This window comes from Argiope bruennichi, chromosome 1, assembly GCF_947563725.1.
Source record: "Argiope bruennichi chromosome 1, qqArgBrue1.1, whole genome shotgun sequence".
NCBI classification, from domain to species: Eukaryota; Metazoa; Arthropoda; class Arachnida; order Araneae; family Araneidae; genus Argiope; species Argiope bruennichi.
In genome coordinates this window covers 133405046-133432240 of record NC_079151.1, presented here as the reverse complement: position 1 = coordinate 133432240, position 27195 = coordinate 133405046, and the positions used below count along the sequence as shown (strand labels likewise).

The 27195-nt window shown below is 27.0% G+C and overlaps 1 protein-coding gene across 1 annotated transcript; it reads right to left on the bottom strand.

Annotated features, from left to right (window-relative positions):
- LOC129991469 (RNA cytidine acetyltransferase-like) lies at positions 1-26016 on the bottom strand. Its single transcript, XM_056098237.1, has 19 exons — positions 25811-26016; positions 23633-23718; positions 23435-23506; positions 21534-21705; positions 19265-19396; positions 16486-16818; positions 15452-15690; positions 13649-13725; positions 13419-13569; positions 12707-12920; positions 11134-11235; positions 10707-10778; positions 9882-10096; positions 8896-8944; positions 8331-8526; positions 5423-5595; positions 3924-4139; positions 2010-2161; positions 1-330 (listed from the first exon to the last, which is right to left on the bottom strand). The coding sequence occupies exons 1-19, from the start codon at positions 25922-25924 to the stop codon at positions 240-242; spliced, it is 2856 nt and encodes a 951-aa protein (XP_055954212.1). The 5' UTR covers positions 25925-26016; the 3' UTR covers positions 1-239.
- Between the last annotated feature and the right edge of the window lie 1179 nt (positions 26017-27195).

Genomic DNA, 27195 nt, shown 5'->3' with positions numbered 1-27195 from the left:
TCTGAAAATATATACATTTTATTAAAAAATAAAATACAATAACAATATCAGCTTCACAAAAACATCTGTTATTATAAAGCAAGTTCGAACAGTTTGAGTCTATACACAACATTTTGCACAATAAATATGTTGTCAGAATAAGAAATGATGATAAAAATATTCTGAAAAGTTTATGTATTAAGTCTTTCTCACAATTTGTTCGACTCAAATAGTTAGAACAATATCTAGCAGATATTACTCTATCGTTTCCGTTTCTTCTGGTGTTTAGGTTTCTTAAAGCTGTCTTCATTATGTTTAGGTTTTTCAATAGTATTTGCTATTTTCTTGATGCTGAAAACAAAAAGAAACAATTATCAACAAAGCCAAAAAATACTTTTTATGTGATGTAATTTGATACCTATATTGCTCCAGATGCCTATATTGCTCCAGATCATAGATTTTTAAATAGGGTAGCTTTACTTTGAATATAAATTTCATGATCAAATTTATCATTGTAAATAAACAAAATAATTTAATATAATTCTTGATAATAAGATAACTATCTTATTATCAAGAAGCTTTTTGTTTATTTACAATGATACACCAACACCTTCAAAGTACTTTCCATGGAACACAATGCAGGAGTTTCGACACTTCTGAAAACCTACTAAACCTTTTAATGCTCTGAAAACCTTTTAACGCTTTTGCACTGTTGTTATTTGGTTCTGAGAATATTGTAGATTCGTTTCTTGGCTACTTTCTACTCCATCAGGATTTTTAATTTTTAAACTAGTTTTTGATTTTGTTAAAAATCATAGCTGATGATGATTTTGTAAAAAATCATTGATGGTTTATGCTAATTTGATCATTCACATGGTTTATTTTATGTTAATTTGTTTGGATTTTTTTCAACCTTTCTTTTTTTATTATTATTGATACGGATAGACAGAATACATTTAAGAAATAAGGTCAACAAATCCAAACTGCTATTTTTGTTGATTTATTGAAATCAATTTGATGAGGTTGATGAATTGAGATGGTTGATTCCCCAATTCCAAATTGCACACCTATTTCCAAATGCCTTCAAAAGAACCTGACTATTTCGGAACATGTTTTTGTTTTCGAAAAACTGAGAAAACAGGCTTCCATTCAAAATAATTTTCAAAAAAATTAAATAATAAATATTTGTTTTTATAAGTTGAATTCAAGGATTTGCAAGGATTCAAGGATCTCTCTTATTTCCCAACTTTTCAGACTCCCTATAAAACCAGTTTAATGGCTGCTTCCATTTGGGTTTAGCTCCAAAATCCCTTTCAAGAATTCTTGAAATTTCAAAGCATCTACAAAATTTGCAAAATACCTTTTAGGTAAAGCATATTTAGGAGAGATTAAAATTGTGTACTCCCTCCAAATGGATTGTAGACTGCCACATAGAATTCCTCCACACAGAATGCATTCATTCAACAGATCTTATTTTGATGAAATATGGATAGATTCAAAAAATGTTCTATTCTAATCAAAATTCTCAAACAGTAATGAGAGATAAGAAAGTGGCAACCGAGACAGGGGGCATCTAATTGGATGCATGTCCTTTCCTTGACATACAGAAATAATCCAAAAGAAAAAGTTGTATGCAGAACTGCTCAAAGTAAAGTATTCCCTATTCTTATACCCCTGTTAATTCTCATACAATGCAATTAACAGCACTGTATGTTATGTAATAAAAATTAAACATCATAATTTTTTTTTCTCATTTTGTCTAGAAAGCAAATGTTTATCCTTATCAATTGTTTATATAAGGGTAGTAGTTTCAAAAAAAAAAATCTTCCAAGCAATAAGCACATTTGCAAATAAAGGATGTATTTGAATGGGCATCTGATAATGCATATCCCGCAGAACATGATTTCTATTACATTAAATGCATCTTTACATTGTACAAAAGTCCATCATAATATATATCTATTGAATCTAATTAAATTTTCAAAAGTCATTTAATTAAAAAATATATATACATATATATATTTTTTTACCTTTTAATGCTCACAAGAGCTTTACGTCCACTGAATAACACTTTCTCCCACTCATCTTCTGACCCTTTTATGGCATATTGAGATATATCTATGTCTTTGAGTTTCAATGCATCCTGTTCCTGCTTCTCTTGAATTTGCTTAGCAGCCTCCTCCTGCAGAATGATAAGGCATTAAAAAATCTTTAAATACAGATGGGAAAATTATTGTTGTTCTGCGGACTTCCAATAGATCCAAGAATGGTTTTTTGAATAAAAAATTACCAAAATAAATATAATAAAAATAAACTCTTCAAAATACATAACAAAATTTCATACATAAATGTTAATGTTATCAACATCAAACATTATAAAATAGAAATCAAATATACAAATTATGCAATGTTTACCAAAAATAGTAAAAATTGAAACTTTTTTAAAATTCACATTTTACCAAGAGCATTTCATTTAATTTTAAAAATGTGGTATAATCTGACATTGAATTTTATGTACTTTATTTCATAGTCATACTTTTCTGAACAATTTTCTGAGAAATGTGTTGTTTGCAATTTATTAGAGAAAAACTAAAAAATTACAAAAATTTTATAATTTTGAGAGAGTTTATCTAGAAAACAAGCAACAAATTTGTGCAAACTTTAAACAACACTTTTCATATGTAAATAAAACAATTAAAACAGTATCCATCTTTCCGGGAATTGAATAGAGACACAACCAGCCTCCCCACTGTTTCAACTTCTTGACCTTTATATATAAGACCGTTTTACGATCAGCTCTGTTGGGTGCTAATCGAATGCCGCATCAGTGATCTCAGAGCTTGGCAACAAAATAGATATTACTAGAAACTTCGATAACTTTAGTAATTCAGCCAATAAGAATCAAGGTACACCTGATTGGCCCAGAACCTTCTCTGCCCACCTCCCAGGAACTATAAACGGCCGGCAGTCTCAAGCTGCAATCAATCGTAGTCAGCTGGAATCGTGAAACGAGTCGGATAACGAAGCAACGGTGGAATAGTCCAGCGTTGTGTGAAGCTCAAGTGATTGCAAAGTTCTGCCAAGCCTGGTGTTTATTATAGAAGCAGTATCGTGTCGTGTGTGGAGTAGCCAGTCGTGCAGCAGTGAGTCGGCAGTTGAATACAGCTAAAGCGAGGAGACAGTAGAGAATTGCAGACGTTTGGAGAAACTGTAGAGTGTAGCCACGCAAATCTCCCCCTTTGGCTGAATTCTGTCTGGCTGCTTTGTGTGCTGTGGTCAACTTGGGGGCTACTGTTTGCTGTAGTGTGCTGTCCTGTGTTCGTCTCAGCTGTGTATTTGTCAACTTTATATTTAGTGCCTTCGTGTTAAATAAATGTCATTGTCGTCCGTTATTGTGGTCTGCTGATTTTTTCACACCATACACCCACTACAATCGAACTCGGTAACTTTACCGGCTTGGAATCGAAGTAATTTGAAACAATATAATATTATATCATAATACACTTTGCCATGTGTATTATCATTCTATATAAACTAATAACATCTCTTCATTTGCATTTTGCACTCATATAATGCGTTTAAAACATAATATTTAATAATTTGAATCATTAAATTCTTAACATAAAAAGTCAGTAATTATGTGAAAAAGAAACAAAATTTAAAAAATATCTTAGGAGGAAAAGTTATACAGACTTATAATTTTAGTGGATAAATATCTACAAGGGTTTGGTTTGGATATTCTAATGCAAATTCTATAATTCTACATTATTACACTAATTCAACTAATGCATGATGAAGAAAAAAACAAACTCTTAAAAAAAAGGTCTTTTTGTTTTTACTACATTAAATATGATAATTAAAAAATTATTTAAATGCAAGAGAATAGATAAAATTTAAGATATTTTCCATTAACAGCAAATCAAAAGACTATTTAAAATACTCACCAATTCTTCATCTAAGCTCTGTGCAACAGGTTCCATGATAACTTCCCGTTTTTCAAAAGTATTTGCAACACTTTTTTCAATAATTTCTGTAAGATTACTAGTAATCCTTTTTATAGTTCTATTTAAGAGACCATGAATTTGTGAGGTATCAAGTCCTAAATCATTTTTTACATCAGCAGCAGTTTTATACTGATAACCAAAAGACAGAAGAATAGCCTATGAATGAAAGAAAATCAACTTTTAAACATATGAGTCTTTATAAACATTTATTTACGGAAAACCATACAGAATTTGATGCAATAAAAGCCAGCAAATTAGCCTAAATCATAAAAATTAAGCATTAACTAAAAATAATTCAAATAAAAGTTTATTATTCCTAAAAAAAAATAATTTTTTTTAAACACAGACTTTTTAAAAATTTATTTTGAAGTCCCAGCTACAAAGCACAGCAAAATACTGCTAGCTATTGATTCCATTCTTAATATAACCTTTCTACCCTAATGCATGACATTTTGAAAAAACAATAATAGAAATATTACCTATAAAATCAACATAAAGATTAGCCACAAAGTATAAAGTAAAATGGCGCTAAACATTGGAACAAAATTATTATAAGGATGTATTGTACAATTGATACATAAATTACAGTTATTTTCAGTTTAGATTAACTGTATGTTATTGGTGTCTTGCAGGATAAAAGTATAAAAAATAAGTAGCAAAAAGTAGAAAATTGACATTAAAAAATGGCTTCTCAAAAAATTTATAAGGCATATAAAACACTATTCTTTCTTTCTTCACTTTTTTTTTAAGGATACCTGTAACAAGTCACAAATATTATATTTAAAAAACCACCACACCTTTTTTTTAAAAAAAATTAATTTTACAAAATTCAGAACTTGCAGCAATTTTTTAATATTTTTTTTCCACAGTTCAGTTTAGCAAATAAAAGTTATCCTTCAATTTTTGTAATTCATTTTAGAATCTTATATTGCAAATATATATTACATGCAGAATATTATCACAAACTTGCATTATTTTCACTGGTGAATGTTACAGATATGATCTACTCAGATGCTTTTTGGAATGATATAGCAAGTTGTTAATCGAGAAAAAGAAAGAAAAAAATCTACATCTTGTTTAATGCTTTCCTCAAACATTTTTAAAAAAAATGATCAAACAAATAAAAACAGATTTGCCAGAAAAGTTATAAAATAGTAATAATTTTAATAAATCCTTTCCCAGATAAGCAGTTAAGTTTAACCACCTCTATTTTGAGAAATGTTCAATACAAATTAACTCATTATTACCATAAACGTTTATTACAATTAATGAAAATAATGAATTTAAAAATATAGATAAAATATATTAACAAGTTAATCAAAATTTTAATAGTATTACAAATTTTTATCTGAAAAAAAAATTCTTTATATGCAATATAACAGAAAAATATATTTACTGTAATTCAAATTACACAACAAATATTCAAAGAAAAATCTTACTTCTTGTGTACGAGGAAGATTCACACCCTTTAGACAATTATTGAAATATAAATTAGTTAGAGTAGGAATCAACTGTATGACAGCATAAAAATCTTGAAGATTCTGACAATATTTTTCCAACTGTCTCATTTGGTGAGGTCTAATTAGCAAATCAATTTCAGCTTTCGTAAGTTCTAAAATAGATATAGAAATATAAAATATGATATATACATGAAGACAAATTTAGAGTCATTTAGCCAGGTATAATATTATAAAGTATCTATTACAATCAAATCTTTTTGTTTATAGGAAATAAATTTAGTACAACATTAGAGAAATCTATTGCTTAATACTAATTATGTCTATTCAGGTTTAACTGCAGAGCAAAAATCAAAATTCTCAAAGTTCCTTTTCGATTTTAATTGTTTTCGAGTGATAAACATAGTAAAAACATAATTCAAAATTTAAACTCTTAACATTATTATATAACAGATCCAAACATTGAAGATTAAACTAAAACAAACTTACTTAATTTAAAAAGGCATTAATTAACAAGAAAGTTTAATAGAATATGGTATTATAAAGATGAAAAGTTTGAAAAGCAAAATGAATTTTCTTATATTTTGAAATCCTGTAGCGGTCAGTGGCAATGCAATCAGTGAATTATTTTTTGACATAGTAATTGTCAATGACTTACAAGTGCCACATTATTCACCTCTCTAAAAAATTATACAGAGCACCAATATGCAAAACTTGCAACTAGCATATCTATATTCCCATTGTTCCTCATGTCACTAGAATCTGGATGAGGCATATTAAATTCATTAGTGTATAACATATTTGAATCAACAGATTTAATGAAATAATTGTATGAAAAGTTTTCCACATTATGCAAATAATACAAAAGTTTATTCATCAGTACGTAAACAGTAAACATCTTATTCAATTCCAAAAAAATCTAAATAAAAATATGATTGAATTTTCATCACATACTATAATGGAAAATTTTATTATACAGTGTGGTTATAATTAAACTTCCCCTATAAACAGCATTATACAATGTAAACGGGTGAAAGGATTGCAACGAAATTTGGTATATAGACTCTATACAACATACATGAAATGCACTCACAGAATTTCGGAAGGAAAAAAAAGTTCCAAAATGCCCGCCAGAGGGCGCCTTTTCTGGAAAAACATTAATTTTAACACAATAAATGACCAAAACGGAATACAGAAGTAATATGAACATTTATTGACTGCTTTCTGATCCTCTTGTCATATAACCACCTTAAATAAAGGTAAGGAAAAAATAACAGTACACTGTTTGAGAAAAAAAAAAGTTCAGTTTGCAGGAACAAGAACAGATTAGGACAAAATTGCACAAAGCAAGCAGTTGTTAATCGTGTCAAGGATGATGTAGGGAAAGGTGCTCCATGTGACCACCCTCATTCACCTGCAAAATTTCAAATCGATGGAAATATGTTCAACATCAGATTGTAACTGATTAGCTGTGATGCTTCGCACATGAGGCATTATGAAGTTCTTTAAATCATTCAACGTCGCAACATCTTCACAACAAGAACCATCATCATTACAGCCTGAAACATCAACATAAAACATGACAATGACTGCAAATGTGTCTTACCCTAACCTGTTTTATATAAAGATTCTTTTTCCTTTGCAAGCATGCAAATTTCGACATTTTTTTCCTAGATTTGACAGCTTTCCCCCTTTTTTTTTTCTCCTTTTATTACTTATAATTCTTGTTCTGAATTGTTAATATTGTTTCGGTATTCCATTTTGGTTGTTTATTGTGATAAATTTAATGTTTTTACGGAAAAGGCGCCCGCTAATGAACTTTTTTTTTTTTTTTTGAAATTTTGCGAGAGCATCTCGTGTATAGCCTATATACCAAATTTCACTGCAATCTGTTCATCCGTTTGCATTGTAGGATTCTGTTTATAGGGAAAGTTTGATTATAACCACCCTGTAGATATATGTTTTTCATCTATCTTACTGGACTATCTCAGATAAGTAAATTGAAAATAATTACTCTAATTGCCTCTTGAATTTTTTAAAAAAGTCACTTCAACAAATAATTGTCATTCAAAATAAATAGCACACAAAAAAAAGTAAAATTACAAAAACTTAATATCAATACTAACACAATTTTGAAATGAATTTGAAAATCTGATTTTTGATAATCAAATGGAAATTTAAAACATTCATATTTTTGTAATGCAATAATCATAAAATAATAAACAAATTTAATTTATTATTTTATGAATGCTAACCTAGTTTTAGGGATATAACAGCTCAAATTGTTATTATTTATGTCACAGAGGAAAAGAAATTGAAATATTTAAAGAGGGAACCTAATAACAAAAACAACTGTGATGCACTTTGATTTTAATCAATTTACACATTTTTATAATACTGAGTATAAAATTTTAAATATTATTAGTTTTAAGAACAAAGCAAATGTTCAAAATTAAATTTGGACATTGGTGCAAACAATTATTTCTTTTTTAAAGATACCTCATTCATAATAATTATTTAAAATCATGATTTATATAATTGATCATTTGCCATAAAGGAAAAAAATTCTTAAATTATAAAGGCAATATTAATATTTATTTTCTTTAAATGTTAGTTTGCATTTACATTTTTAGATAACGACTTTCAAATTTTTAAAAATCTAGATAAAGAGAATAAATCAGAAGTAAATAAATTGAGTATTGTTTGACACAAATAATAAATTTTCTGATTGTAACCAATAATTATCAACACAGCAGTTTTTATATTTAACTAATGCCATTCTCAGGAATTTATGTTTAAAACTGCCAAAATAAATAAATATACAAGTACCATTTATAACTATTTAATTTAATATCTAAATATCTTCTTACATAAAACATTATAATTTTACCTTTAAAATCTTTCTTCACAAAATTTGAACCACACTGGATGATACTAAGAGCCAACACTGATTTAGAAGTTTGAAATTCAGATCCAAGGAGAAAGCAATATTGATTTAGAAAACTGGACCAATATTTTTCTAGTCTCTGTCTAAATGTCTCTTCAACAGCTTTGATCATGAATAATGAATGTTCTCCTTCAGGATTCTTTCAGAAGAAATTATTAATTTTTTTCATTTAAATAACAAAAATACAATAAATTTCTAAAATCTAAATACTTGACAAATAAATGATATAGTTTACATACATATACTTCTTTGTTTATTAAGTAATAATCAGAAATATTTTAAATTCATTGTGATATTGATTATATAATAGAATTAGAATTTAGATACTGATTATATAATAGAATTAATAAAGAATTATGCATACTTTGTTTAACGGCAAATATTATAATATTTCACAAATTTACTTTGAGAAATGTTAAATACTTTTTAAAAGGTTAAGAAATGATAAGAAAGGTTATAAAATGCAGCAAAATAGTAACTGTATTAAAATATTAAAGTGTTTTCTTACCTTTTTATCAGTAATGTATACTGGAATAAAATTGCTTTTCTTCCAAAATCTGCAACAAATTTCACAATCAAAACACAATTCACAATTATATGTTATTTTTATAACATAAAAACAAATCACATCAAAGTAAGATACTAGGCAAACTTTTGGTTTAACCACATTTCATTGGCAAAATTTAGATTTAACTTCATGTCATTGATAAACATAATCAATAAACTAACATGATAACTTTAGGCATTTTTTAAGCATATAATCACTGGTTGCATTCAACATGGTATAATTAAGACAGATCACGAGCATGAAATTAATTCACAAGTAACAAAGAAAATATACAATAAATATTCAATCTATTAAATGAATTTCCCATTTCAGATGAAAGTAGTTAGTTTTTATAACTATTTTTTTAAAATACATTACACAAATAACAAGTCCATGTTCAATATATTCCTGTACTTAAATTATTATGTCAAAGAACTCAAATAAGAATTGTTAAATTAGAGACTAGGTTAAAATGTGGCATTTGGAAACGGCAAACTCAAACAGAATAATAAAAATAACTCTGGTATATACGTACGTAACTCAATAAATTTTGGCCTAATGAAAATTGTATTCAGAAATAAAAGATGCCAATACTTCTCAATGAAAACTATCTTCCAAATATCCATACCTGTCTAATTTATCTTAGCATTTTCAGCATTAATGAACTAGCATAATAACTTTCAAAAGTAACTTTTAACTTTCATAATATACTTGGACATTGCTTCTAAAAATTCTTTAATGTGCCAGTATATAAGATCATAGACAATAGAATTTTCAGAAAAGCTTAGGAATTAAATCTTAATATTTGTATTTTATATATTTATAACATTAAAAATTACAAGTACTTAAAATATATTTCAGTGCTTTGAAAATGAAAAGAGGGGATCTTTATAACACAAAACTATTACACATGGAATAAATCTTAAAATATTAAATTTCATAGTTACCTTAAAAATTCTAATGATAAATTACAAGAAACTAGTATATATTCAACATTATCAGGCTGTATTTCTGTTAGTTGTTGCAAAATTGGTAACTCTGTAGGATTATCTTCAAGATTATCTGTTAATTTGCAACGTGATTCTAAATTTTCATCCAAAGATATACATTTGCCTTCATAAAATTCTTGGAGGAGTTGCAACGCACGCATACCATAACCCATCTAATTAACGAAAAATAAATCAGATATTGAACATAAAAAAAATAATATGATGATCATCACATAAGAATATAAACAAAAAAATTGAAATTTCACAATAAACTATACTTTTTCAATTCATAAAAAAAGCTATCATTAAGTATCTGTCTTTTTTTTAAATTATTATTATAGCAACATTACAGTTTCATGATAAAAAATATAAAATTAATTATTTCAAAAATTCTTAAGAAATTATTAATTCAGAAATTTTCAAATATCAATAAGAAAATGACTGAAACGAAAATTTATAAGCTTAATGTATTTGTTAATTATCCACTCAAAATTTCTTGTGCGAAAAGCATACCTTTAATAGGGTACAAGCAAAAACAATATCTTTTAAAATATTTTTAAAGATATTCCTTTTTAAACAATTAATCACATTGAAACAGATGCAACAGGGATAAGTATGGAACATAATATTGTGCAATTATTATTATTATTTTAAAAAACTGCAATTTTAGGATAAAATAATAATTTTTTGACAAAAGGGATTTTCTTTCAATACAGAGGCATTTAAATGAAATATTATTAAAAATTAAACAGTTTTTTTTAATTTAATAATGAGAACACTTACCTTTCTATAATTTTGATGAGTAACTATATTAAGTACGTGGGCTCCCTTTATAGGTAGAAAGCGAGATGTTGTCTAGAATAATCAATCAGATTTTATATTGAAAGTCATTTTGTTTAATCAATAACAATTTAAATCTAAGAATTGATTTTTAATACTTTTTAAAATTTTATTTTCCTTGTCACAAGGAAATACTGCTATTAATTGTTTTCACAAATAATTTTCAAACATCAAATAGACATCTAAATATATATAATATATACAGTGAAATATATTATATACCAATACAAAGTAAAAATGCAATTGTAAGAGATATTTCATAATTATTAAGATAAATTAAGATTTAAAAAATAGTTTGTAAAAAAAGTTTAAAAATGCAAATTCTGAAAGTTTATACTTAAAAGCGATTTCATATTTTCATTATCCTTACCTTATTCTCAGCTTTCCAGTCATTAAAACAATTAGAAACTGATCCATTCAAATTTGTTCCACAATGAACAATGTGGTCCGGAATTTCATTCTCCAAATGAACCTATAATAAATGACAAAATATCAATATAAATGTTTGTTTATAAAGTAATGCAACATAAATCCAAAGATAAAAATTGAAACAAATTATTAAATCGCACAATTGACAACTGATTGAATTAATTAAATTAATTGTAAAATTTCCTTTTAAAATGTGTAAGTAAAATTCATAAATCATCTCACAGTTAAAATGTATAAAGTAATAATAATAAATAATAATATTAAGTGATAATAATAAAATTACAATTGATTGTTATAATTGCTACAATTGATAATAATACAATTTTAACATTCACAAAAATTAGCATAAAAAGCTTTCAACAACAGGCTAACCTGATAACTGAAAAGGGTAGAAACTATAATTTTTTTATCAAATTCATTATTTTCCATCAAAAGTATTCAAACCAAGTATTCAAATCAAACTTTGCCATGGTAAATATGGAAAATAAAATATATAGATCATTTGAAACTGTGCAATATATGCAATAAATATTTTTTTTAATTGTGTCTTACAATGTAGAATTATAGCAATTTTAATTGTCTTGGTCAGATCACTTGCTTCAACTTCAAAACAGATATATTAAAATAGTTCTTCTAAATGATGAAGACATTTCACATCTATTGGATTTCAAAATAAGAGTATTCAACATTTTAGAATTCTAAAAGAGTCACAACTGTAGCATGATACTTTCTTCTTACATCTGGCTTTATTGGAATATATACATTTCAAATGCGTCCTTTCTAATAGTCATGAGATGAGCTTTACAATCTTTCATCTTTATGTGGAGTACAATTATTATTCTTAAAATTATGCTCTATTGATATTACTTAATCAATAATTTATCATAGAAAATGAACAGAGATATTTAGTAGACAATTTGGATCTCATCTTTATTGATTTAATTGGAACGATTTTATATTACTGTAAAAGAATAAAAATGGAGAGAAAATAAGCATAAAAATACAAAAAACTGAATTTATTTTAAAAAGCAACTTATGTTACAGCTGGAATTTAAATGACATAAATTCTTTTTCAATATACAAAGATATATATATTCCATTACTTTGCCCATTACATGAAGAGAGTTATTAAGAAGACAACTGTCAAAATTATCTGAAACATAAACTCAAACTGTGGCAATACATTTATATTTTTCGAACATACAATTGAGGGGGAAAAATATCCCTATTAGTACAAGATTACATGATATTTTCATGATATCATGAATCATTTAGAATATGAAACAAAATTGTGAAGAGTGCAATATCTTGCTCTTATAGGAATGGCTTTTTTTAAAAAAATTTCCATTCCATGTTAAACATGTGTTGTTCTAAAATTATTTTTTTTACTATGTAACTTTTTGTAGCAACATTGTTTTTTCACGAGAGAAAATTTTAAGGCAATATTTATAATAAAAATTACTTAAATTATAGAAATTAAAAATATAAATTAATAAATAAAAAAATGACATTACCAGCAATGCACAAATTATTCCAGAAAGTACTTGTTTTGTACTCGTTACTGGAGGTAGCAGACAGAATATTTGATAATTGGGAGAATCTGCTAAATTTAAAAGATGATCTGGATTAATTACTTTACTGCAGGATGTTAAAATAGACATCAGAGATTGAAGAAATTCTTCGGCTTGCTTGTTGCCTCCAAATAAAGAGTTACGATTCACACAAAATCTATTGTCAGTGAAGGACTTTTTTAATAATTACCAAAACAATTTTAACCAAGATTTTTTTTTTTTTTTTTTTTACAATGTAAAAAGAAGTAGTGTTTTAAAACTAAACAATATAAGGCATGTAATGTATTTAAACATTCAAATGTTATATGGTATATAAAAGTTCCATAAATATTTCTAATTTTAATTAGAATGTCCCAAGCATTCATACATAAATATATATTTATATAAAATGATATTAATCTAAGGAATAAATAATATAAAATAATAATAATAAAATAGAGTCATGAAATACCCAAATAAAATATATAAATGGCCACACAAACTTATTCTCTTTACTACACATTATATCACATTTAATCTTTTTATCATTCTTATAGTGAAATTTATATTTTACTTATAAATATGAAATCTAAGAGTACAACCTTATATTCATGAATAGCATTAATAATTTAATTAAATTATGATATAGTTGTTTTTTAAAGAGGGAAAAGGATACAGTCTACATTGGTCTGGGACTGGAAAGCCACAAGACAGATGTGAACAAATAGCTGGTTCCACACACAATAAATGATTCAACCAAGATTCAATACTGTCACCACTAGCATAGTGAATTGGATCATCAAGAGTAAATTTCTGAAGTTTTCCACCTAGGAGCAAGAGTCAAATTACAAAATAATTTCTTACCAGCATCACAACAAAATATTGTGATGAAAGTTATTAACTTACTTTGGGATTCTAAAGCACCAGAGGGTTCAATGGCATTTATCATACTGTTATATAAATATGGGCTTGAAGCTTCAGGTCTGAAATACAAAAGTCTTTTTTAATCAGAAACATATTTTTGATACAGAATCTAGATAATTATTACCTATGTATAGAAAGGTCTATTAGTGGAATTTATGCAGTTTTAAGGTCTTTAAGACAACAATTGAAGCATAATCAGATTTAGCGAGAATTGACTCCAACCAACAAAATTTTAAATACTGCAGACTTTTATATATGATGAATTTTGGAATTGGATTTCCAATTAACTACTTTCAAACCTAAGATTTTACCATCAGAAGTATTGTTTATGGATTCTCATAAAGTTTTTTTTTTTTTTTTTTTTTTTTTTAAATCTGTTATTGCAAATTTTTAAGTTATTGTGTGAGAAAATTATTTTTCGATGAATTGCTTAGAGCTAAAAAGCGATGTTTGAAACTCAAAATCGAAATGGAGACGTTTTGCATTGAATGTTGATGGTTGTGATTCAGAATCCAAATGGACACGTTCTGTGTTTGAAGTTGAGCGTTGTGATTGAGAATCTACAACACATTGCATACATTTACGCTTTCTTCGTTCCCGTTGTAAAGCTATTTTACGTTAACGTTTAATTCGATCAGCTTCTAATTTTAAATTTTGTTTTGTTTTTGTTGATTAAGGTTTTGTTCCGGCTTCTGTTTGCTCTTTCATTCCCTTTATTTCTTTGCAAGGCTTCATCGGAAGGAAGCTTAGGACGTGATTTTTCATTGCCATTTATGATTTATTCATTGCCTACGCGATTTCGAGCTTCAACCTCCCTCTAACCGAAACAACATCATGTTCTTTTTCCGTTCTCGTTTCCGTTTCTCGGCTTCTAATAACGTAAGCGATGTAAATGTCGTATCGTTCGATAGAGGACATAAAGTACAGTATATCGATGTCAGTCGTAAAGAGAGTTTTTGCAAAAACGAAGTCGGAAACCTCGCTCGAAAATTCAAATTTTTACAAATTTGAGAGTTCGTAACTCGCGAATCACTCGGAGTAACAACGTGAAACTCATATTGTTATGTGCATTTCGGCGAGTACTATCCAACGATACGGATAAATGCAATGTAACTCGCATTTGTAAATTTCGAGACACGAGTTTTGGTGAAAATGCCTTTCCACTCTATTCATCGAAATGAGTGTTTAGACGGGTCGCACTCGTCTCGACGTCATCGACATCCCGAGACCCATAGGGACTCTATGGTATCGATCTGACATTGATTTGATTAATATTAAGCAAAATCCGTACTGCACATGCGCAATGGATCCAAAAATTTGGGGGCTTTGAGGACCCCCGGGGGGACTTCTAAGTGAAAAAAACCCATGTCTCTAACATATGTAGTTTACGAGATATATATCGAAAATCATCTGCGCATGCGCAGTAGAGGACTCCATGGAGGATCTTCTAAAGCCACATAGGATTACTCTGGTGAAAACCCATTATCTCCAACATATATAGTTTACGAGATATAACGAAAATCATCTGCGCATGCACAGTAGATGACTCTATGGGGGGGGGGGGTCTTCTATAGTCCCGTACGATTACTATGGTGAAAAACCATAGTAATAGAAAACCACAAAACAAAAACTTTTACATATTATAGAATGCCATGTGATTAAGAATTTTTCAAAAATTTAAATATATTAAACAATGTACTAATAAAATAATAAGTAAGAGATAAAATTAAAATCCAATTTAAAAAATGCTGCTCGTGAATTTAATTCCAAGAAAACAATACTTGCCCACTTGTTGAAGCAGCCATAAGAACTACATAAGGGCCATACAGATTCTTTAATATATGCAGTGGGATAGAAGCTGCTTCATCAAACACAACAAGCTCAGCTTGTTCTAATCTTTCTCCAATATCTTCAGGAAAAATAAAGCGAACTGACTGAGGATGATCTCTAAAAACATTTATTCCTGTGAGGGCATAATTAAGCTTTGGGTTTATAGATTGGATTAGGTCAAAATCCTCATCTTCCTAATAAAATAAATAAATAAATAATAAACTTTATTTTTTTTTTAGTTATTTCTCATATAATATTAACAAAAATCATATTTGTTAGCTAATAGTAAAAAATGCAAAAGAGTTTTAACATTAAAATTTATAAATAAACATCAGAATAAATTTTACCAACTTACATGCTGTTGAAGCTTATTTAACACACAAGAATGCAATACTAGAATAAATAATTTAAAAACTGGTTTAGAGAGCAACATAATTTCAGCTGTTTACAATTATGAAGTTCTACTTTTAATAATTACATACTTTTGTTACACATATTTATACATACATAAAAATTAAGAATTTTTTTTATTGATTGCCTTCAGTTTATTAAAACTTTGGGGGGGGGAGAGGGGATTGCTACACAATAAGAAACATGAATGAAAACAGTTTCTTTTCTTAAATTTATTTAAGGTTTAATTTTATTCTTTTTAATATTCTGTACAAGATTTTTTTTATTTAAATATTAAAAATTACAAGAGGCAAGTCGGAAAAACCATATTTATTATTTCAATAAATAACTTTAAAATTAAAAAGTTTTAGCATCACCTAAAATAAATGCATATTTGAAAAAAAAAAAATTCTCTTTCAATTTTTTAAATCTGAGTTTATTAATAATTAGTAATTTAAGGATACAGAAATTTTCAATACTTTCTATATAAACTATAAGAATCCCAAATTACTTATTAAAAATAAACTAATTAAATGATAAGATCCTTATAAAGATTTATTTTATAATAAATAATAAAATTTAGAAAATAATATATATACCTTATAATTCAAAACATCAAGTCCTTTCAGAAGAAACTTAAAAACAGTACTGACATTTTTATAGCACATGGCTGAAATGAATATGTTCGAATAATTAAAAGCTAGACTGCCAGCAATAGCAAGACCCAAAACAGCAGATTTTCCTCTTCCTACAGCAGATGAGACAGAAAGAATATTGCGAAAAGTTCTGTTTTTCAGAGTTTCTAAAAATTTCAGCAACAACTCTGCTTGTTCAATAGTTACACAAATACTCAGAAGAGAAGTAATAATATTATCCTTCTCATATTTCATCTTCAGTTCTTCAATTTTTTCCTTGTTGAAGTATTTATCAAACTGTAAAAGAAAAGTTTAAAACACATTCTTTATTGAAATTTTAGAATTATTTATTGTTTTATTATTCAGTACCAACACAGTTTTAATGTAAATGTTTAATTATAAATACAACCAAAGACAACTCAAGCTCACTATATTGAGAGGAAGAAGTGCTGATTGCATTTGAATATGATCTTAACATATTGAAAAATGATGGACAGATTCAATTAGAATTTTATCTTAAGTACCATTAATTTATACTGAGCAGAAGAATGTGGGATCATACTGAAAATGAAAGATGCTTGATTTTATGGAAATATTTTTAAAATAGTATAATATGTAGAAATACAAATTATATGCTTTCAACCACGATGTAATGTTTGTAATTGCTTGTAACTAATATGCTGGTCATATTATAATATAAGCTGTCAGACCATTGTTAGAATTAGATTGCATGGCAGATTTGACTTGAAATTTGTTTCACATATAAATTCATCTGTTATACATATTTTTTCCATCATTTCCAAAAATTATATAATATACAAGAGGTTATCAAAATAATGGAATCACCTGTGAATAAAAATGACACTTTTGAATGCACTTTATAAGCATTAAAATATAATAATAGCCACCAGCTTCTTTTTTTATATATATAAATAGCAACATATATATTCTGGAAATATGTGTTAGCTTTATTAAAGTTCTGTAATTCATGGATTTTTTCAAAAGTGTAAAATGTCTGACCTCTCAGATTTCCAAAGAGGCCAAATTGCAGAAGCCCATCTAGCTGTAGCAAGTGTGACCACAACATCACAACTTTTAGGCGTTTCTAGAGGTATGGTGTCTAAAGTCATGACAACATACACACAGTGTGGCAAGACAACTGGCAAAGCAAAATAGTTAGTGGAAATAGATGCTCAGTGAAAGAGATCAATAGGTATTAAAGTGGATTGTAATGTCTAAAAAATGAACAAGTGCAGTAAAAGTGACCCCGGAGTTCAATCCCCATTTGGATTCTCTAGTGTCAGTGATTACAGTTAGAAGACACCTTCATAAACAGAACATTTATGTCAAAGCAGCAATTCCCAAGCCACTTGTCACAGATGTTAATGGTAAACATTGCCTACAGTGGCGTCACACTCACAAGACTTGATCAATTGATAAGTAGAAGAAAGTAATATGGTCTGAGGAATCGTGCTTCACACTTTTTCCTACAACAGGGCAGATGCACATTTGAAAGACATCTGCACAAGTGTATGATCATGATTGTCTCTTTCCAACTGTCAAGCATGGAGGTGGATATGTCAAGATATGAGCAGCCATGTCGTGGTTTTCTGCTGGATCAATCGTAATCCTGAAATGAAGGATCACTGGGGAGAAGTATAGAGAACTTTTAGCTGACCAGGTGCATCATATGATGCAAACTTTGTTTCCTGCAAGGGATGGAATCTTCCGGGATGATAATGCACTTATCTATGCAGCAAGACTTGTCTAATCATGAATTGATGAATATGGGGATGAAGTTAAACATCTGTCTTGGGCTACACCTCAATATAATTAAACCGTTATGGTCTATTTCAGAGCACTCAGTACGGAATTGATATCCTCCACTAGCATCTCACTCAGAACTTTCCCGGAAAAATTATAGAATATTCCTCTAAACACTATTCAACCCTTGTATGAATCAATTTCTAGGTGAATCCAAGCTGTATTACATGACAAAGGCAGTCCTACACCATACTAATAAATGATTCTTTATAAATCTAAGGTGTTTCCATTATTTTGATAACCACCTGTACATGCTACTTATCATATACACAATTTGATTAAAACAACTCACCTCAACGATTCCTGTATAAAACACAAACTATAATTTAAGGAAATGGATTCTAACTCTTCTTGTAAGAATTAGTTTCATTAAAATTCTTTTCTTATAACTGTTAGTATTATTTTGTCACACAAGCAAATTTGTCACATTCCATATCAATTTACTGATTAAAAGAATCTGATGTTCTAGCATTTTGGTAATTAGAGAAGTTTTATTTATAGTATTTTGTCAATACTAAATGCTGATGCGACCCTACTTAAAAGTTTTGGAATTAAGTTTATTTATTTTTGCCAGAACCCTTACTAAGTTCTTTACAAAATAGGGGAATAAAATTGCCTTTTTCTACAGTTTCATATAAGATTATTATACAAATATCTTTTGAAACTCTATTTATTTATTTATTCAATATTAAAATTTTTTATTATAATGAATAAAGCACTGGAAATAAAAAGCCTTTTCTTGTTTTGTCCTAGTAAAAAAAAAAAAAAAACCAACCACTTTTTATTGTATTTGTAACTACAGCAAAATAAAAAATGCAAAATGAATTAAAATAGTTAAAAAATATTAAGATCTCAAGAGTAATCACTCAGTATTAATTTAATGAATTGTTGGAGTAAATATCAATTTATATTTACTTACTTCCTGACTTTCTGGCAGCTTAGGTCCAGATGATAATATATTCAAATTATCATCAAGTATCATTGAATTTGGACAAGACTGAAGTGAAACAGCAAATCGCTTACTAAATCTGGAAAGTTTGTATCCGGTATTCTGCAAATATAAAGAGATTATAATAACAATTATAATAATAAAGTAATACAACAAAAAATAAGCTAATGGTCTGTTTTACTTATTTCCAATTTTATATATTTTCAACCTAATGGACTATCATAAGACTGAAAGCCACATTAAAGAGGAAGGAGGGAGAGCAGTTTTGGACAAGAGTATTTGTAATATCGTTTGCCAGGCAAAAGTAAAATTCTTAAAATTTGAAAATATCCATCACCATAATTTAATTTTTAAAAATGGATTCAATTACTATTTTGCAATATACTCACTTTTAATATTAATTCCTTTTGAATTTTTTATAATCAATGAAATATTTCTCAAAAGAAAAACAGTAATAGCCAAAAACTGTTCTTTTGAAAAGGAAATTATTAAAAAAAAAAAAAAAAAAAAAAAAAAAAGCTTTATATTTTGTTGATGACAAGACTACGGATCAATCTGGAAGATATTTCCCTTTAAAATAAAGGCATTATATATATATATATATATATATATATATATATATATATATATATATATATATATATATATATATATATATATATATATATATATATATATACAGGGTGTCCCAAAAAAATGTATACACACTTTAGCAGCTGATAACTAAGTTATTTCTTCTTTCTTTACATACTGAACCCATTGAACCGAATGATGGCAGACAGACTTGAATTTGAAGAAAGGAAATTTATTCTATAATGCTACTGGAAGTATGAAAATGCAGTAGAAGTGCAAAGACAGTTTAAAAGGTAGTTTAACAAACAACCACCTACACGAGTTACCATCACTCGAATTAGAGATAAGTTTGAAATTGATGCAACTGTTCAGGACGTCCATAAACCTGCAACAGTTGTTCAATTGAGGGCAACCATTGAACATGAATGTACAAATATCCCAAGGGAATTGTTCCATCATGTGTGCTTTTCCATCGCTTCGCGTTGTCAGCAGTGTCTGGAGCAGAACGGACATCAGTTTGAGAACATGCGATAACAAGACAATAGAATGATATTTGTAGAATCTTTTACATGTTGAAAATTATTCGAATTATAATAAACCCCAAATTTACAATTATTTAAAGTGTGTATACATTTTTTTGGGACACCCTGTATATATATATCATATTCTTATAAGATGACTGTAACAGACTAAAGAGAACTATTGAGTTTAGATGTTGTCTACTGTAAACTAATAAATAAAATCTCCTTCTCCCCTTTCCCCAATAAAATCTTTCATTGTAAAATATACATTTACAAAAAAAATAGTACTTTTAATTTTAAATCAAGTGGCAAAAGATCCATTGAAGGATTAAATTTTGTTTAAAGGGGCAGAATTTTGGTAAGCTTCAGAAAATTTTAGAAACTTTTCAAACAAATATTAAAAATGTAATATTTTTATAACAAGCATGTTAAACTCCGCTTGAAGGTGAATCACATTAAAATAAATCAAAGATTAATAAAATATTAAAGTAAATCACAGAAAAAGTAAGAGAAATAGAATTTCAAGCAATTAGCTCAATTTCAAATAGTGCAAAACAGAAAAACAATAAGTACCAAAATGTTTTTCTGTTACTGTTTTTACATTTTATATCTTTTCTCTGCTACCTCTTTTCCTATTTTTAGGAAAGTAACTTTCACAAAGATTGATATTGATACTATGTCCAAAGAAATTTGAGAACTTAAATTTTATACAAGACTTACTTCCTTGTGTATGCACAAAAAATTGTCTGCACAAATAAATTTTCTAAGCATGAAAGTAACTTCAAATTGGAATTTGCTTGTCTTTTCATTGGTTGGCAATTTTAGCTAATACCACTGTATTTTACTTTCAAAATGAAATTATATTGATGACTTTAATTACTATTTAATATTCTATATTTACAAAAAATATAATAATTCTATCTTTTGAAAATTTGAAACTTTGTTCCAAATCATGTATGTCAAGATGTAACTAAAATTTCTTCTAGAAGTACGTAGAATATTGCAAAAAGAGATTGACAGGAAAATATTCAGCTTATATCAAAAGAGTTTGACATGAATTCATAAAGTGTTTTTTTTCACAAATAAATGTTTTAGATCATGATAAAATAAAAAAAATTTAAAAAATACAAAAATATTTACTATACCAGGTTTAAAGTCTTCAAGTCATTTAAATTTTTTAGACCATGGAAAAGAAAAACAATAATTCCACTTCCTTTTGCTATATTTAAAGCCACAGATAAACTATGCAAAGTAAGAGCTTCAAAATCTTGAAGAATTACTAGATTGAAGGAATGGTGAGAAATATTTTCAATATTGCTGGAATGAAAATATTATAAAAAATATATTATTTTACAGTGTTGCATTTTTTCAAGTGCTACAAATAAAAACATACAAAAAAGTGAAAATAAAATTAAGTCAAATATTTATTTCAGTATTTTTTTTTCTCATAAATCTTTAAAATGAAAAATATTAAGACTATTATAAAAATAAAAACATTTTTTTACAATTGAAAAAAAAAAAGAATAGAAAAAATAGAATTGGAACAAAATAGAAATTCTACATAATTTTTAATAAAAACAATTGCAATGGAAGGAAACAGAAAAAATATAGTCATACTGTTTGTAGAAATGAATTTCCACAAATTTATGATATGCATATTAGACTAGGACTAAAAAACAGTTTTAAGAAAGCCTTAAAAATAATTTTCTAAATCAAATAGTAATTTTAAATAGGTATTTTACTAGTCATTACTAAAAATAATATTGAAAATTTGGGGGTGTTTTTCCCTCTCCCTTAGGATTTTATTATAAAAAATTTATCAAAGCATTTATTACTAGATTTTATTATTATCAAAACTCTTATTTTTTCCAACTTTTACTTTTTTTTTAATAAGATTTTTAGGGTTTCCATAATTTTATTAGTGTATAAATAATTTTTAATTTTATTTTCATTATTTTTAATTTTTAATCTTGAGATTTATTATTCACAGAAACATTACTTGGTGAAATGAAATCAAAAATATCTATAGTGTGGGAAGCGTTGAAAGATCTCGTATCCTGTATGGTGCCATGTTGCGTCATGTCATTAATCACGTAATGCTTTCCCGCCATTATTGGCAGACGAGAGTTGGGCAGTGAGACTGCAAGACGTGCAACTCACGCTCATGTATCTTTTATGTTCTATGTAGTAATGTTTTATCTTTTCTCCTTTAATCTTAATAAATATATTTCACATATTAATGCTGGTCGTTGCCTTCCCCCACAATAGTAAAATCCATAGTAATGAAATTAAAAAAAATTAATTATTGATTAACTGATAATTAAGCTATGAGAATGATAAAATTACATATTATTGAAAACTGAACATACAAATGTTCAAAATTTCAATCTTCTAAAACATCAGAAAGTGAAAAGTTGACTACAAAATTTAAACAATAAGATTAAATAAATATTAATAAATATTACATCAAAAAATCATGCTGTATCTGTGGCATCTTTTCTCACTCTTTCTTACTTGAAACAAAAAGGCAATAAAATCTAGTACATTTTTTATTAATGCGACAGCATATAATAAAATTATATACTGTTGCATTTTTTTTTTTGAGGAATTTATTTTATAATAGAAAACACTAAATAATTTCCCCCACCACCATTCAAGAGAAAAATAAAAATAATAAAACCTTATTTTTCAAAACAAAAATAGTTATTTATTATAATCCCGCATGTAATCCTAATTATTTATAACAATTCTTCATGAAAGAAAAGTTACTAAAAAGAAATTATTTTGATTTTTAATACTTATTATGATTTGTCTAAAACAGAGTGGGAAAACAAACAATAGAGATCATATTTAAAAGAAAGTTAGAATATTTAATAAATGCCGCAAGAGGAAAATTAAGAAACTAATATAATATAAAAACATTATGCTATCTTCAGGAGATAAAAAATAATTTATATTTTACAGCTCTGAGAATTTAATGATGAAAATTTATATTCCAAATTAAAAAAAAAATCTGTACTTTTTAAAGAACTGCTATGTTATTTACCTGTATGAGCAATAATATGGTGCAAAACCGTCATCATCTGTATCACTTAATTTAGGTAGGCTTGAATTTTTACTGAAAAAAAAAAAAAAAAAAAAAAAAAAACCTTTTATAAGTAATATGCAACTAAAGAACGATGAAAGGATTAAAAAAAATTTGTTATAAGAATTTTTATATAATATTTAAAATTTATTTACTCACTCAAAATTTGAATTTTCTTTAGTACACCATAAAACTGAAATTTCTTTGACTTTGTTTTGCTTTAACAGATGATAGAAGATTGGTACCTGAAAATAATGCAGAATAGTTATAAGAGATCTATCCCCATTTTATATATTATTTTTGCTAGAAAATTTTTTCAGAGTGTGCTCTATTCTTTAATTAGTAAGAAATCCATAATTTAGATAAAATATATGCATTTTTTTTCAAACAAAATCTAGTTATTTCCCTTCGCAATTCTAAAAAAGTAAAACATTTTTTTTTTTTTTTTTTAAATGATGCAAAAAACACACACACAAAAGAAAAAATATGTGGCGTAAATTATCAAAATTTATTTCCTTCTATGCTCTCACAATGGAAGTTGAAGATAACCTGAAACTACAACATAGAGTTACTTTACTATTCTCCAAAAAAAAAAAAAAAAATTAACACGAAAGTCAATTCTCCTCAATAAATAAACAGCTTTATAAAAAAAATATAATAATAATGCCATTTATAATCATGAAAGCAATAGAAACATTGCATCACATCCTTGACATATTATACCAAGAAAATGTAAATTTTGAAAACAGATTATGTAATATCAGTATTCATAAATATTATCCAGTTTCAGCTTTTTTTTAAATTTAAAATTTTAATAGCTACAACGTTTTTTAATATTATAATTTTATGAAAAATAAAATTTAATATTCAAAAAAAGGAAAAGTGAAATAATATTAATCTTTTTCAGTTGTTAAAATTAATTTAGTAAAATAAAATAAATGCAAAAGAAATAAAAGAACATGCTTATAATCATATGATAGAAAAATAATAGCATGTAAATTTTTATAGGAATAAAGAACTGAATATAAAAGACAATTAAAATGAATCATATATTGTCTAGTGGTTATAAGAACCTTTAGGAAAACCTCATTGATAGAAAAAGGAAAAATAAAAATGCAAATTTTTCATGCAATAAGCAATTGTTAAATATAAAATCCATAATCAACCATTACTAAAATGCCATTAAAGCTATTTATAAAAATGAATTGCAAAAAAAAAGAAAAAAAAAATTAATTCTTGATTCTAAAAGAACATTGAGAATCGTATATCAAATATTACTTATAAAGTACAGACAGTAGAGTGGAAATTTTGCCCTGCATTTATGTTTTGGTCTCTCATAAGCTTTTATTATTTCCTATATACTTTTTGGTGACCCTTTTAGATTTCTAGAGCATTATTACATATGAAGCAAATTTTGTGATTTACACCACTTTTCTTTTGGGATCTTGAAAATTCAAAAGAGGGATAGCACTGTATTTAATTTCTGCATATTCTAATTAAATTATAGGACATAAGATACTGTCAGATTATTCAAAGAATACGTTAGTAATTAACAAATATAATCCTAACAATACATGATTACATGAAATAAAATTTTACTAGTGAATTCCTAATCCTTCAGGAATCCTTTACTTATAAAGTAAAAAAAAGAAATTCTTTGGTCTAGGTAACATTTATTCTAGCTATACTACCATTGATATGATTTTCATCCTAAACAAATTGATAATTATAATATGACATAATGAAACATTTAAAGTTAAAAACAAAACTGACTATTTTGTAAAGCAAATACACTATTTTTTAACCGTCTTCGACAAGTAACAATTTCGCATTCAATCCCATCAACTAATTTACATATGGAATTTTTACCTTTTGTATTTTCACAAGCATATACAGATTTATATTTTTATCTTTAATATAAATTTTTTTTAAAAAATTACTAGTGAGATGTTCATGAAGGTTTCTAAATTGTGATGATAAATAATAAAAACCATAAATAATATTTAAAGAAACCAAGGAGTTTTAATGAAATTTTTTTTAAATTATCCAGAAGACGTGACCTTAATCAGTTCTAAGGGAATATTTTGAGATTAGAATGAAGGCGGAAAGGAATACAAAAGTACTGTGATATACTCTAGTTTACCAAGTCATTTTTAATAAAAATTTTGTTTATATTGTGCTTCAAATAAAGATTACATAGGTTGATCAATTGATTCTACTAAACAAATAATGAACATAAATTGTTTTCAAGGAAATGTCAATTATTTTTATAAAATTAAATTCAAACGAATCTCACAACAGTAGAAAAGAAAATATAAAAGATGAGGATAATTTTACTTTTGTAGATCCATCAGAACCTAAAATAACAAATAATGCACGATGACGACTTCTGGTGCTTGTTTTTATTATCTTCTTAATTGATTTATCTACGGTGTTAGTATCAAACGACATTTTTTTATATCTAAAAGGGAAAGAATTAATTTAAGTAATTACAAGTTTATAAATTTAAGCGAGCAACACGACCACATGGAAATCGGTATCGAATGTAAATAAAAGCTTTATTGCCAGATTCAACTTTGTAATTTCACACACACACACACACACACACACAAAAAAAAAAAAAAAATGTCCCTCATGCTAGCTGATCAGCGACCTTTCTTACATAACAGTAGCAAATCGTAGGGCAATTTAAAAAATAATAATTCATGAAGCTGAAATATGTTTTTATTTCATTTATAATGTATATTATAGGTTATGCATTTCGATATTTTCATAAAGTTTTCTCTTAAGAACCACGGTTATTATAAAGGCGATTCAAATACCGAAAACCAATGAAACGCGAACATTCGCATGGGGTCAATTCATGGTCACGTTTCAGGTACCAAACAAACCTTTTCTATTCAATTTTCAACCTTTCTGCGCATGTCGGGATATCTGCAGATAGCGTTGATGAAACTAGAAATGCATAATCCACGATTTTTTGAATAACAAATAATTTTGCTATTGTTATTTTTAAATATTTGTTCCAAATATCTGTTATTTCAATCATATTATTAATTTAAAATTATTATTTAATATTAAATATAAAATTTATTAATTGTAATTAATACTTAATTTACTAATTTAAGTAACGTGTGATTGAATTGATTTATCTATTTCAGCTTACTTCTTAAATTTGATTTTTTCAAAACTATTTACTTAATTTCTGTATTGGAGTAAACCATTTTCTGAAAAATTTGAATTAAATATAAATGTCATTTCTTTAAATTGCTTACTTTAGTTCTATATTCTACCAACAGTAAATGGAATATATGCAACGTCAAATCAGAAGCAATGGGGTCAATTCACGGTCACGTGTCAGGTACCAAACAAACCGTTTCTGTTCAATTTTCAACAGTTCTGCGCATGTCGGGATGCCTGCCGATAACGTTGATGAAACCATTGTTTAGTAAATGTTACGCTAGCCGATCAATTATTAAGAACTTCTGATTTTTTTTTTTTTTAAAGATATTACTTTGAATTATTTTCTCCAAATTTTCGTAGCTATATAGTTTTATTTCTTATATTAAAATTTTAATTAGTATTTTCAATGGAATTATTGTTTTTGCTTAATTAATTAACGTCACTTTTTAATTCGTTTGGTGCTGCTTTATTCTTTCCTTTCCCATATCCTCCCCCCCTTTTTTTTATCCAAAGGATACATTTTGACAAATGACTATGGC